This window comes from Lolium perenne, chromosome 3 (genome assembly GCF_019359855.2).
Source record: "Lolium perenne isolate Kyuss_39 chromosome 3, Kyuss_2.0, whole genome shotgun sequence".
Lineage (NCBI taxonomy): Eukaryota > Viridiplantae > Streptophyta > Magnoliopsida > Poales > Poaceae > Lolium > Lolium perenne.
In genome coordinates, this window is record NC_067246.2 from 74,190,288 (window position 1) to 74,205,145 (window position 14,858).

General features: G+C 43.2%; 1 protein-coding gene across 1 annotated transcript; it reads right to left on the reverse strand.

Moving 5' to 3' along the window:
• Positions 1 to 5,103: 5,103 nt before the first annotated feature.
• Positions 5,104 to 6,965, reverse strand: LOC127341503 (1-aminocyclopropane-1-carboxylate synthase 5). Its single transcript, XM_051367372.2, has 3 exons — positions 6,523 to 6,965; positions 6,260 to 6,420; positions 5,104 to 6,166 (listed from the first exon to the last, which is right to left on the reverse strand). The coding sequence occupies exons 1-3, from the start codon at positions 6,838 to 6,840 to the stop codon at positions 5,290 to 5,292; spliced, it is 1,356 nt and encodes a 451-aa protein (XP_051223332.1). The 5' UTR covers positions 6,841 to 6,965; the 3' UTR covers positions 5,104 to 5,289.
• Positions 6,966 to 14,858: the final 7,893 nt, after the last annotated feature.

The following is a 14,858-nucleotide window of genomic DNA, read 5'->3' on the forward strand; positions in this document are numbered from 1 at the left end:
GACAGGGAAACACGGTTTTTCCTAATTAGACTGTCGGAAACCGATCGCGCATTAAGAATCTGGCGCGCGAGCGCCAGCTAGGGACGCCCCCTCCTAGCCTCAATAAACAAAGAAGCAAATATTTGAATTGCCGTGGGTGCAAAAAGATTGAGCGTTTAATATTGGGAAAACAGTTCCTTTTGTTGAACCCGCTTTTTCATTTCGTGTCCATGTCTTCTTCTTAATTAATGGACTTTTTCGGTAAAGGGCCTTTACAGGTTTAAGAATTAGACCCGACCTATGCATGGAAAGTAAAAAAAAACAAAAAAAAAGCAAAATACATATCAATGATGATAATTTGTTAAACGCCTAAGGTGAGATGGAGGGCATATCTGAGATTATATTGTTATCCATGTTGGGCGAAAGTATCCATCGCCATGTCCTTCAACCATGTAGAGACCTCTATAAACATGTTTCGATGCTACACATTTTGTAGAGACGACCATAAACGGAGCGTACTAGCGCATCAGTAGATAACCTGCATAAGAGAACAGTTTTTATGTTTAAATATCATGTCATTTCTACATAGCCCTAGCAACCAAAAAACCTCAAGCACTCCCGCCCTAAGAAGAATTCTGAACTGTTATTGATCCCATGTATCTAATTTCCAAAAATAAACATTGGCAATACTTTGAGGTGGAGACAAGTTCGAATCTACTTGGAAGACTAACCATATAGAATAGTTAAATTTTCATTGGAAAATAATTGTGTTTGATTGTCTCATGCTGATGAAAAATCCATACTTTGTGCTTCCATGCCAATTATGCCTAACAAGGTTGTCTTTGGTAAGGATGACACCTTGACAAATATACCAAGCAAATATTTTATTTTTCATGGTATCTTCATCCTCCAATCTTCATAATGTCATCGACTAGTACGCTAGGCAAGACTAAAGCTTTGTGCATGGAATTGATGGAGAATTTTCCATTCTACTGTAAGTTCCAACGAAATTCATCATGACCCATGTGACAATCGAACTTGAGCCAGCCGCTGACGCAAGGCATTCCAAGAGATGTTAGCATGGGGCCAAATAAATCACTTCTCAACGCCACATTCGGTTTAAAATACTCCAAGGACCGTGGCAATTGTATCGCATGTGTGATAAAAAAATACTGTACGAGGCAGGGTATTGTTCCCAGAGAGTAGCATTGCACAACCACTTATCCTCCTAAAAACAAAATTTCAACTCATCCTTAATAGAAAATGATCCAAAGCAGAAAAAATATTTCTTCATGGCCATTAGACAAGCCCAAAAATGTGAATCCACATGCTTCCATTATACTTGGGAAAGAGCTTTCGAGCCAAAATATTTTCTTAGGAGGGTTTGCCAAATACCATCCTCGGTAAGGAGCTTAAGACGCCATTTACCTGGCAAGCCAATATTTTTGACCTTAGGGTCTTGGATACCTAGCCCCGCCCTGGTTTTTTGGACGACAAACAACACTCCACCTTTTTTCCGAAATGGAGATATAGCCCCAGCTTCTGCATCTGTTGATGCATGCAACTTTTTATTGCCTTAATAAAATATCCAAGTTTTACAGAAGATTACTTCATGGATCACACAGGGTCGATACATGTATCAACCATCTAAAGAGACTATAAAACATGATATGACATTGCATTACCATGTTATTCTATGATTAAAACGCCAGCTGCATTGGCTGTATAAATTCCGAGCAACTGTCTCCATTCGGTTCACCCGGTAACAAAATTCTTTCGATCCTCCCTTGGTTGTAGGAATATACGAAATGAGTATATCTTTAACAATACAAAACCACACTCCACCTAGCCGGTCGATACTTCTTTTCCTCACTATCTTTTTCCAAAAGAATCTTGATCGATCGGTAATAATCTAAAAAAATACAACTTCTTTGGAAAGCTAAACAAAGAGATTTGTTCTTTTTAAGACTCCTTAATTATCTTTGGAAAGCTAAACAAAGAGATTTGTTCTTTTTAAAAACAAAGAGGTTTGTTTTTAAAAAATCGACCTGACACACATCTTTTGTTTGCTTAGGACAAGAGGACGGATGGACATTCTTGCATACCGTACTTTGCTAGTCCATTGTCCAACAGTATCACTTGATGTAATCAGACCTGCTTGGCTAGATCATGCAACACTTGACAGACAAACCCTGGGATCCCGGAGCTTCCCTGTCCCTAATGAGCTGTTACCTAGTAGTGGTATTAAGCAAAGCACACTGTCGAGTGACGCGGTGCAGCTAGTTGGTAAGCTGCGTGTTCATGTGTCATGGCCAACCTGGCGCGCAGAGATGCCGGAACACAAGAATATTGCTGCCTGCCTGCGTTCCGACGTGTGCTGCCTTGGACGATCCAGGGGATCTCTCGGTTCCCGTCTCCTTCTTGTCTTGCACCTGTCGATGTGTCGAGCATTGCTCCAGCCTGGCGAAGGAGAGCCTGTCTTGACAGATACCAATCATCGAAAGTGTACGTTACGTACGTACGTCTCTCGACTCATCAGGCAGTTTATGTTTGTTGGCTTCTCTCCTAGGTGTGTATTACCATTTACCAACGTTTTCTCGCACTAGCTGTGTATTACCGTTTGTGTATGTAATGTCACTTCGTAGTTCGATTGAGACGAAAGTTTAATCAATAATTTGACTAACAAAATATAAGTTATATGACATCAAAAATGTGTTGTTGGCAGCTTCTACTCCATCCGTTTTTGTATGTAAGGTCACTTCGTAGTTCGATCGAGACGAAACTTTGATCAATAATTTGACTAATAAAATATAAGTTATATGACATCAAAAATGCGTTGTTGAGAGCTACTACTCCATCCTTTTTTATGTAAGGTCACACTCCATAGTTCGAGAAAAAGCTTTAACGAATAATTTGGCCAACAAAATATAAATTATATGACATTAAAAATGTATTGTTGGAAACATCTTTCAAATATGAATTCAATGGTACAGTTTTGTTGACATATAAATTATATTTTGGTAGTCAAATTACTAGTTGAAGATTTACCTTGAAATGTGTGTTGGTCTTATATTTTAGGATAGAGGGAGTACTTAGGGCGATTGGAAGAGAAATCATCCACTCACAAGCAAAGTAGATCCCAATTGCAAGCAACTGGAGGCGGTACATCATGGGATTCATGGCTCACTAGCTCCACTTAAAAGCTACTACTCCATCCGTTCTAGAATACAAGACCACTTTATTTTTTAGGCAAACTTTGATTAATATATTGCTCAAGCAATGTTAGTTGCATGCAATTTAAAAATATATCACCGAATAAACATTTCAATGAAAATTTTCAATGATATATTTTTAGATGACATATAACTTATATTTGGTTAATTAAATCATTAGTCAAAGTTTGGCACGAAAAAGGATATGGCCTTGTATTCATGAACAAAGGGGTACTGTTTAATCATATTCCGATATTGATTGATGCCCCAAATGGCATCCTTTATTTTGATATGCAAATGCCAATTTTGCAAGACTCGTGATAGGATTGTCAACTTATAGTAGTAGTATATCTTTAGAAATGTCTATTGGGGTTGGGATTCAGTCCGAAAAATCTAAACCTAGAAAATAAATTGGTTACTTTGGTGGGGTCTGAAAACAAGTTGGTTAGGTCTACTTTGGCCAAATAATTTTGTTGCTCAAAGTTTCTCAAATTATAAATGTACAAAAAAGGAGGAACTATGAAATATAGAAATTATCAGCTACATCGTCGTTCTAAAGGGCATGGACTGCATTAGAGAGGCCATGGGTATGGCTCCCGCTTGCATAACTAATGACAGATTTTATTTGAATTCCAATATTTTCGTTTAGCAATTCTTCCAAAGTAGGAACATAGTATCTTAAAGTGACTATATTTATTAATTTTTGATCCAAAAGAACAAAAAAATTGGGTACTACGATCATTACAGTTCAGTCTATAGTGTTGAACCAAAATAAAAAGAAATTATTTTTTCATCATATAGATAAATGAAGTACATGCCCATACATACAAAACCATAACCCACATGCAGACTTTCATTCATAAACATATGGTTTATAGCATATTCACTTGTACAATTATCCTCAAACACTCTAGTCCCAACTTTATTTGGATATGCAAATACCGATTTTGCAAGGCTCACGATATGATCCTCTAATTATACTAGTTTATATCTTTAGAAATATCTATGGAAATTGCGATTCAGTTAAAAAAATCCTAACCTAGCAAGAAATTGCTTACTTTGGTGGGGTTCAGAAATAGTATATTTTGGTCTACTTTGGCCAAACAATTAGGTTGCTCAAATTATAAATGTACAAATGAGGTGGAACTATGAAATATAGGAATAACCAGCTATATTGTAGTTGTAAAGGACATGGAATGCAGGAAAAATGAATTTTTTTGGTTGAATTACAATTTTTTGGTTTGTTTATTTTTTTGAAGTCGGATCAAGATTTCTTAAAGTACCTAATTTTATTATTTTTTGGGTCTAGAAAAAACAAAAAAAACTTGATTAAGCAAAATAAGAAAAAATCATCATATTGGTAAATGAAGTATCATGGATAAGAACATATAGTAGCACTTAATACCCAAACACGCAAAACCACAACCCACATGCAAATTTCCATTCCTGAACATATGGTTTAGCGCATATTCACTTCTACCATAATCCTCGAGCACTCTAGCCCCAACTTGTTTTCAGAAAGATAGAAGCAAAACAGTGCTTATGGACTTCCATAGAACATGAAAAAGTCCAAAAAGAAACATATATACCTTTAATGTTTTATTACAAAACGTAATTAATTTCCACCTATCTACAAATATGATTAAACATGTTACTTTTGATGCTACACTTATATTTGTATGCAAGCAAAAAATATTTTACTACATAACCAACATGTTTATTTTTTCATATTTTTGAGATTTTTTATGATCGAAATTGCTTTTCTAGAGCTGGTGAAGTGTTAAAGTCTTCCGTATACAATATATATAGGAGGTTCACTAAGCCCAGTTTGTTTTTCAGCGGTTAAGTGAACCAAGGCAATAGTTTAAGAGAGTAAAGTAGACCTATTCCAAGAACTAACCACTCTTTATAGTACGATTTAAAACAAGGGCCAATATATTATCATTTCTCCAATGGAGAGAAAAATCCCGTTACAAAATTGATGTCATCAAGCTCGATTGAGAACTACCTCAATTGACTGCAATGGCAATGGATTTGCCACAAAAAATACTTTTACTTGCCTAATGCTGTTTTTTTGTTTTCGTTTTGAAGAATTGGTCTATTGCTGTGTTGTCGCCTTGTTCCACCTGTCCATGAAGCGGCCCATCCTGGCCAGTGCAACATCCAGCGTGTCCAAGCTCATGTTGGCGAAGCACACCCTGAACCACCCGGGCTCCGAGCAATGGCACGACGACCCCGGCGAGATGTTGAGCTTCACCTCGTGAAGCATCAGGTCCCACAGCCTCAGCTCGTCGGCGACGGTCGCCTCGCCGCCCCCGCCGAGAAGCAGCCGCCGCATGTCCATCCACACGAACAGCCCAGCATTTCCCTGCAGGCACGGCACGCCGGCGCGTGCCAGCCCGGCAACCATGTGGTCGTGCCGCATCCTGAGGCGCTCGCGGTTGGTGCGGATGTACTCCTCGGCGAACGCGTCGTCGGAGAGCATGGCGGCGAGCGTCTTCTGCGTCTGCGACGACACGAGCGTGAAGCTGGACATGCGCCGCGCGGTGGTGACCACGGCGTCGTTGTACGAGTACACCACGCCGACGCGGAACCCAGGGAGCCCCAGGTCCTTGGAGAGGCTGTACACGATGTGCACGCGCTCGGCGACGTCAGGCCGCGACTCGACGAGCTCGGCCACGCTGACGAGGTCCGGCGCGGCGAACACCGAGCCGGAGTAGATCTCGTCGGAGATGAGGTGGATGTTCTTGCGCACCACGAAGTCGAGCACGTCCTCCAGCACGGACCTCTTCATGGTCGTGCCGAGTGGGTTGGACGGGTTCGTGAGCAGGACGCCGGCGGCGCGCATCCCCGCCGCGGCGGCCTCCTCGTACGCAGCCTCGAGCGCGGCGACCGTGACCTGGAACCCGTTGGCGCTGTGGCAGTGCACCGGCACGATGTTCACGCCAGTCCTCCAACGCAAGTCCCGATCAAACCTGCACGGCGCCATGCATGTCAGGACAAGTGCACGGCCAATGGAACAGTATAGAGAGTGTAGGTGTGTGCTTGATGGATGCGTGGTTGCTTACCCTGGGTAGTACGGAGTGGGGATCAGCAGCGCGTCTCCGGGGTTGGCGAGGATAAACGTGAGCAGCTCGTTGGCGGCCGTCGCGCCGGCGGTGAGCACGATGCGGTCAGGGTCAAACCTCGCCTTGCCGCCCCTTATCTTCTCCATGAAGCTGGCCATCGCCTGCAAGCAAAACGGTCAGTCCACGGCGTTCGACACAAGCAAGGAAAACAAACGAAAGCAGAGCACACTCTCTTGCGTAAGCGCGTGTATTCTGCAGCGTACCTTTCTGAAGGTTTTGAGGCCGTGGTAGTCCTGGAACAGAGCGTTGTCCCTGAAGCTGGCCACGCCGGAGCCGGCAGCGGCGCCGCCCCACCCGGCCGCCTCAGGGTGCTCCCTCAGGAACCCCTCCAGGAGGTCGAAGGAGACCTGGTTCTCCGCGAGGCCCATCTGGATGACGCCGCTTGGGTTGGAGACGGCATCGTAGGGGTCGTCGTCGTAGGCTCTCCACCCGGCGAAGTAGGGGGAGTCCTCGCCGTGGGAGCCGGAGGTCGCTACGTGCGACAGGGCAGGCGAAGCAGCGGGCAATAACTTGCCAACCATGATGGCCTCGACCCTTCCGCAAGAAATGGAACAGGACTCTTTCGAGGTTGAAGGAAGAAGACTGCAATGCAGTGCAATGGCAAGGAGAGAGCTAAAGGATGTGAATGTGTTTGCAAGGCAGAGCAGGTATGGTGATCTGATCCTGCTTGCTCTGTCCTTGGGGTATATATAGGCAAATATCAGGAATTCAGGATATATATACCTGTGTGAAACCGCTGAAAATGTCAAAGTTGTGATGGATGGTAGGCTACCCTTAGCTTCAAAACAAAACAAAACAAAAAATATCTAAAATAAGAAAGGGAAAATTCAAATTGTCTTAAGACTCTTAGCTAAGTGGGGCGGGACTTTAATCTGGCGAGCTATGTATGAGCAGCAATTTTCCATCAGTGGCCTGGAGAATTGCTACAGTAAGTACAAGCAATCTTCCTTCTCCTTCTCTCCCGTTCACACACCTGCCTGCCCTATGTGTTATTGCTAATTAAAAAATAACTAGTTGTCTAAAATACACTTCAAAACCCAAATGTACCAAAAAATATGTTTCATTCAGGCTTCATTTCTAAATCTAAAATTGCACAAGAACAAAAAAAACTGCAATTTTGGCCTTACAAATGTGAAACCACCATACTGCACATTTTTAACCCGAAATTACACCAAAACAATTAGGTGCCGTTTGCAAGGCAGAGCATGTATGGTGATCTGATCCTGCTTCCTCTGCCCTTGGGGTATATATAGGCAAATTTCAGGATATATATAGTTATATTCCTGTGTGAAATCGCGGACAATGTCAATGTTTTTTTTAGAGCGACCACATATTTCATTAATCGAAAACCAAATTACATACATGAAGCAACAAATGTGGAAACTAAAAGACAAACCGAAATAAAATGATTACCCTGAATTTGCAGATAAAACCCTAAAAGATCGAGAAATACAAAATGATTCCTAGGGTTTCCTGCAACCACCGTAGCCAGTGGCCACCGTCCAATTCCAACGCCGCCAAGACGAACGCAAGAAGAGATGCCGAGCCTCCAACGTTGCAAGATGCAAAAAAGCACCATCGCCAACGAGGCTTTGTGAGTCGATGAACAAGCCTACGAGGCACATGTCGCTGTGGCACGTCGACCGGGGGACGTTCCCGTGCTGTCTTGGACCAAGATACGCTGCCTCCCATCGACAAAGTCGGAGAAGAACAGCATATCCACCACCTCTGGACCAACATCTTCGCTCCAGAAGAACCACCTCGCCCCGGCCCCTAGCGCCGTCGTGGACAACGACAAACGTCAGTGAAAATGTCAAAGTTGTGGTGGATGGTGGAGTGGTTAGCCTTACATTCTTTTTGTTCTTCTCTAAAATAAGAAAGGGGAGGTTATTGTTGTGTTAAGACACTTTGCATCCGGCCGACTTATGCATGAGAAGTACTCCGTATTTGACATAAGTGTACAACAGTAGCCTGAAAAATTGGTACAGCACAATCAGTTGCTCTTTTACCTTCCTACCGTTCTAGAGGTGCAAACAGGTCGGATAGGGTTGGTTTTGTCTTGCTTTTACCATGTCGTATATCATATTTTCTCAACGGGTCATAAGCGGATCTGATAATAACCGGTTGCGGATTCAAATACAGATATATGAAACCATGTATTTGGAACGAAAATGGAGCGGATTTGGAACGGAAACAAAATTAATCCGATATGTGTAGGTCGGCAAACCATACAATAAAAAATAATTGATAATACGAGTTTCCAAAACTCACATAAAAAATAATTTAATACGATAGAATGAATAAACATAACATAACCAGGTTCATATGGATGCTATAACACAAACACAAGTGTTAGGATAACACCAACACATGCTTCAATAGTCATGTATCCTAATAAGCCTAGAGTGTATATTTTTTTACACCCCTATATTGTTCACACGTACCACCTCAATGTCTAGCGTCAACTAAGAATAATTAATCAAATCAAAATGCCTTTTACATACTTATGAAGCCAAATAGAACTAAAAAGTATGCTTACTTTGAGAACCAACCTGAGGTTGGGTGGTTAGGAGGGTGGTTGTACCCCCAGCCCACCAGAGTTCAAACCCCAGGTTTGACATCTGTGTGTCTCATAAAGGCGGAATATTCATTCAGTGGGAGGCGACGTTCCCGTCGACAGCGAGGCGCCTGTGGTGACTTCGTCAATTTCAAGATCCAATCCGCCGGCTCGGTCTTCCGGAGGTGCTCATAGGGGTAGGGTGTGCGTGTGTGCGTTCATAGGGGTGAGTGTATACGCGTGTATGTGAGCGTCTGCGTTTGTACTGTGTTTCTCAAAAAAAAAAAAAAAAAAAAAAAGTATGCTTACTTTGGTATTAATTTCTAGATACAAAAATTGCACAAGAACAAATATGTGCAATCTTAGAGTAACAAATGTGGAAAGTGAGGAACTCTGTATTTCTACAACCTAATTGTAAACATAACAATTGCAGAGTGTATATTTCTTTTACAAAACATGCAAAACGCCAAATTGCACATTTTATATCGAAAATGACACAAAAGGTGAAAATAAGTTTAAAAAGTTCAAATACACATTTGCATATTCTACGTATTTTTTAAAAAAAATATGCATCTACCTAATTATGATTCCGTTTTCATGAACAATTGAAATTTCTTTCACTTTTTGTGTGTGTTTTTGTTTGAAGTTCATCAAGATCGATCATGCGAAATCAGTAGCATATGTTCAATCTTTCCAAATTCCATTGTGCCATACCTTCGTCTCGCCATCCCGCACAACTCCCGTGTTGCGAGTGTTCTGTACCAATGCTTGTAGGCTAAGTGGTTTTGAGTTATTTGCAAACATGGTGTTGTCCACAAAAATATGAAGCAAGGTCAACATGCTAGGAATAGGTGAGCCAAACCTTTCCAAGCAAGTATCAAACACTTTCCAAGCAAGTACCAAACATGGAGCTTTCACTTCTTCTCATGCAATGCGGACAACCAAACACGGTAATACATAGGCTTAATGCACCTATTAAAAATGCAATTTAAGTTTATGCTAAAATGCCAAAATGTTTTGAAAAAATCCTTGTGTACATCAGGACATTCTATATTCAATCACAAAAGTTTGTGGAAAAAAGATAAAAACATATCTCGTGAAAAGATATTTTGGATCACCAAAAAATCTATTTCTTAGACAGCTCATGAAAGATGGCATTTCTTTGCGAAACTTAGTGTCTGAACATATTATGTTATGATGTACATCCAGATTTTTTTTTTCAAAATTTCTGAACATTTTAAAATATAAATTTTTAGATAACAGCCTAGGAGCCAAAGTGGATTTACCAGCATCCTTGCACTATCTCATCAACGGCTCTGACATCTCTCTCTCTCTCTTGTCTATTTGTAACAAGCTTGAGATTTGCTGGAGACTCGAGGAAGCTAGCCAGGCCGCTGTGTGGACGCTGCGGCGTACAACTGTCCCCATGACCGCGGGGGATTGAAGTTGCCGGTGGTTTCGCCCCCAACTAAATATTCAGGGGAATATTTGCCGGCTCCAAACTGAGCTGCCTGGCCACCAAGACTTTCTGCATCTGACCTTAGCGATTAAATTAGGCAGAGAGCTCAGTGACGAGTTTGACCCCTAATTTGCTGCGATTAGTTAAACAAACATGGCTGATCAACAACTACTCGACCCCGTGACGACGTACGCGGCGACTTTGGGTGTGTTTGGTAGCCTGTGCCAACTCAGAATAACTATCTCCCCTCATACATGGTGACCTCATACAAGCCCAACTAAGATTTTGTTGTTTGTTTGGTAGGCTGTATCACTTGAGAGAAGCTGAGTTCAGATATTGTTTGGTAGGGCTTGTATAGGGTGAGATGTGCTGGGTCCAAAATTTTACAGAAAGGTCCTTAAGCAAAAAAATTAAAAAGCAATCGGGTCCTTTTCATCAACACAACCGTATTGGGGAGGTTGGCCGTAGCTGCGCCTGGTGGCGCGTTGAGCCGGCGCGTCGACGCAGGCCTTCCTAGCGGCGCGGCGAGGCGGGACGTGGAGGCGGCGTGCCCTGGTGGATGCGGCGCGTCCTGCCGGCGTGTCGACCTGCTCTTCCCGGCGGCGTGCCCTGGTCGAGGCGGGGCTTCGCGGTGACGTGTCCTGGTCTTCCTGGCGGCGCGGCGAGGCCCGGTGTGGAGGCGTCGTGCCCTGGTGGAGGCGGCGCGCAGCCGGCGTCGTGGAGGCGGTGCGGGCGGCGAGGCAGCGCGCAGCCGGAGTTGGGGAGGCGGCGCGCAGCCGGAGTTGGGGAGGCGGCGCGCAGACAGAGTTGGGGAGGCCGGCGAGGCGGCGCGCAGCCGGAGTTGGGGAGGCCGGCGAGGCGGCGCGTAGGCCGGCGAGGCAGCGCTCAGGCGAGCGGGCCGGCGTCGTGGAGGCGGCGCCGGGGAGGCAGGCCGGGGAGGCAGCGCGCAGGGGTCGAGCTCGTTCCTCTCCTGGTCGATGGAGAGCGTTCAGCGGGGGGAAATGAGGGCGTCGGGCTGTGACCCTTGTTGGTTTCCGTCCAGGAGCGAGGCGGGTGCGGGATTTTCCGGGCGAGGTCAGCCCTGCCCACCTGCGAAACTCGATTTGAGCTTCTCTACCGGGCAGGGCTGAGAGCCCTTTTTCGTGCGAGGTGGGCACTGCCCAGTTCGCCCGATCCGACCTAACAAACACCGGATGGCCCAAAATTCTCGGTTGGGAGGAGATTTTCTGGGTAGAACCGACCTACCAAACACACCCTTTGTCTTAGCTGGCCCGTACACAGCTGTTCGCGGAGGTTCAAGGCTGCTTAGCCTGATATCTCAGCGCGTCCATAAACAACGGCCCCGGCTGCCGCTGATCACTGGTTAGTGGTTACAGAGGCGCCATTTGATTATGCAACTCATGATCCACGAAAGGACTATGAAATGTGATGCCTAGAAAAGGGTTGCTGGATGAATCATATCGACCGATCGGGAGTTGCGGCACCATCCGCCATCGTGATATATTATCTCTCCGTCCCACCAAAGTTATTTGAGATTTGTCAAAACTTGAATGTATCTCTATGCTATTTAACTTTTATGGAATGAAAGGAGTGTAATTTTGTATTGCCTTTTTGATTTGTGAGCACATAGCTTGCTAGCTTTCACTAAGAATAGTACTATTAGTATCTGGAAACTTCAGTTCTGATCTCTACTTTTAATGGCACTTTTAGTCCCCAAAAAATACTACTCGAGTTTGACAACCCATGAGCAACAAACAAGCCGTGCAAACACCGCTGCAAATGACACCAGGATGGAGAAACGGGCTGGCTTTCTGTTTCCCCAATCAGCTATGCGGAAGAAACGGAAAACCACGGAACTTCTGTCAACGGTTTTGGTGAAATGACATAATTTTAGTTTTCGCGCGTTGATCGTTGAAAAGAACGTTCGCGAACAAGTGATAAGATTTGTGGCTAATCTATCGTCAGGTCGTCAGCAACAACCGCATCACGCCTTGGTAGCAACAGAAAATGGGGCAGACTTTCCCAAAGTCTGCACACTCCCTTACAAAAAGTCAAAACCAGATAATAGCCACAAATGGGCACTTTTGAGAGCGATGATAAACAATTGTAACTAGTTCGCAACGAATTATTGGTGCAAATGTGAAAGTTCCGATGAGATATGGAATTTCTCGTTATGCATTATTGTCTTGTTGGTTTAATTCATGGTGTTTAAAATATTATAGTCTTGTGTATTAGGCTAGTCACAATGGGCGGTATCATACATATGATACTATGATAACAGCTCTATACTGCATTCTCTTGTTAGAATGCTGCTTATGATATCTCTATTATGGGTAGTATTAGCTAGACTTCATGAGTAATTCTGGTGCCCTCACACAAAAAATAGTATAACTCTCATTTGCAATTATTAAATACCTTCGGTTCTATATTTATCACGAGAGGCTCATACAACATTGGGTTCAATTTCATTTTTTACATTGGTCCCATGGAGGTGCGTAGCTAGACAACGGAAGGTTTTCTTTTGAATGGGATCCCATTTTCTCAAGTACGTGTGGCGACAGTAAGAACGACATGTATCTACCGAAGGGAACCTTACCTGGGTTTCAATAGTGGATGTTCTTATTGTCATCGCCCGCCAACAAACTCATATGGACACAATTGGTCATGTGGCATTGTCAGGTCAGAACTGTGCATGTGAGCATTGGTTCCAAATCCCAACATTCGGGCTGAAGATATTAATAGATGTCATGTTCCACGACTTTAGTGCATGAGGTTTATGCATATACGTTGTCGAGTGGTTTAGGACACGGCGTATAGAGGAGTATGAGCATATAATGAATGAAAGTGGTGTTGATGGTACATCGTGGTTGAGTTTTGGCGGTGCTACTTTAGTACAGGGACTAGAGCTCCGAGGTATAAAAAAAAAACTTGCTCTAACTTTGGTCGGTCATATACCTGACAATGGAGGGGTTTCAACATCGTTGCATTGTTGAAGGTTTTGCATGGATTAACTGAGTTCAGCTCTTTAGGGTGAAAACTCATAAACTAGTCTTTGGCCGGATCCGGCCAGGCAACATTTGTGTGCCATTAGTAAAAAAAAAAACTTTTTATGTTTTTTAATATATTCTCTTTATCGAGAAAAAAAAACGATTTGTGTTGCAATCTTGCACATTTTATATACAGTACATATGTAATGTAGGAGATTGACATGGCCATATATATTACTCATTTAGCAAAGGTTTATCATAATTGGAGGAGCAAAAAAATAAAGTAAGGTGTGCCCACCCTCCAACTTTTTCCTGCATCCGCCACTGCCCATTACCTTCATGAATGCTTTTTTTTTTTTGGAGAACCTCTTGCGCTCGTGTGTTGTCAGGCAATGGTTGATGTCAATGATAATAAGTGTATACACTAAATCTTGAATTTTTTATTTTTAATTAATAAAAACAGGCATCATCTGATATTACACCCTGAAGGTCAGAGTTAGCATATATTGAACGAGCAGGAAGAAAAGCACCACATGTTTTCTACTGTATTATCACTTATTCCGAACTTAGCTTATTTTATGAAAAAAAAGAAATCTTGTTTCTTAATCCTTGCAAATCTCTCTTTCAGCGCCATTGTTTGTTTTTTGTAACTCGAGACGTGGATTTCGCTAGTACCAGACAACATACATCATCTCTGGAGATCTCTACAGTTAGCCCCCGCGCGCAGGAACCGTTCCTGCCATAGAAGAAGAATCAAATCAAGCATGACATCCATTAGGTGAGGCTCTGATTGGCTCCTAGATCCCAACTTTTCGCAGGATCAAACCTAATCAAAGTCTCCCTGGATTACAATCTCATCAACTACCTATTTTATTTCTTTACAAGATATGGGAGATTGTTGGTTAGCCGCCGGCACCAAATTGGTTACCCTATAGGGTATAAACATAAGCTTAAGCAAACACATACAATCATCCCCATGTCACTCATAGTCAGAGTTTGAGCTGTAAAACATTAACACCGAGTAGTCACCGACTCGCTCACTGCGACATTTGGCGACACGTACTTATACCTTTTTTGTCAGCTAAACTCGAAGTGGTATCGTCTAGCTGTTATGATAGGCCAATCCGCAACAAACAATCTACAAATAGCTAGCTAGCCTGCCAAGCAGATCCTGATCTTAACCAATCGATATACAAGGATGCATGTGTGAAGCAGAATATACTAGCTGGCGACTTGTTCGTCCACATTCTTAGGTACACACTGCTTACAGACTGACAGAGAGCACATCTCTTCCCAGTCCAACAGGCATATACGACTGCTGCACGATCACAGGCAGCGACCAAACACCCGAATGATTCCACGCGATTTTGGGGTCCGTCTGGTTTTGGAGTCCGCTAGCTAGCAATCATCGCTTTTTATATTTCAGTTGATAAGAAGAAGAAGAAGAAGAAGATACGAGTATTAGTTAAATCTATCAGTTGCAGCACTACATCAGTCCACCTCTTCGTATGAGCTTACATGGCCACAAACTCGTCA

Coding starts and splice junctions, on each gene's coding strand:
- LOC127341503 (XM_051367372.2), bottom strand. CDS start 6,840: ATGGTTGGCAAGTTATTGCCCGCTGCTTCGCCTGCCCTGTCGCACGTA. Junction 6,421..6,522: donor GCCTCAAAACCTTCAGAAAG/GTACGCTGCAGA, acceptor TTTTGCTTGCAG/GCGATGGCCAGCTTCATGGA. Junction 6,167..6,259: donor CCCACTCCGTACTACCCAGG/GTAAGCAACCAC, acceptor GGCGCCGTGCAG/GTTTGATCGGGACTTGCGTT.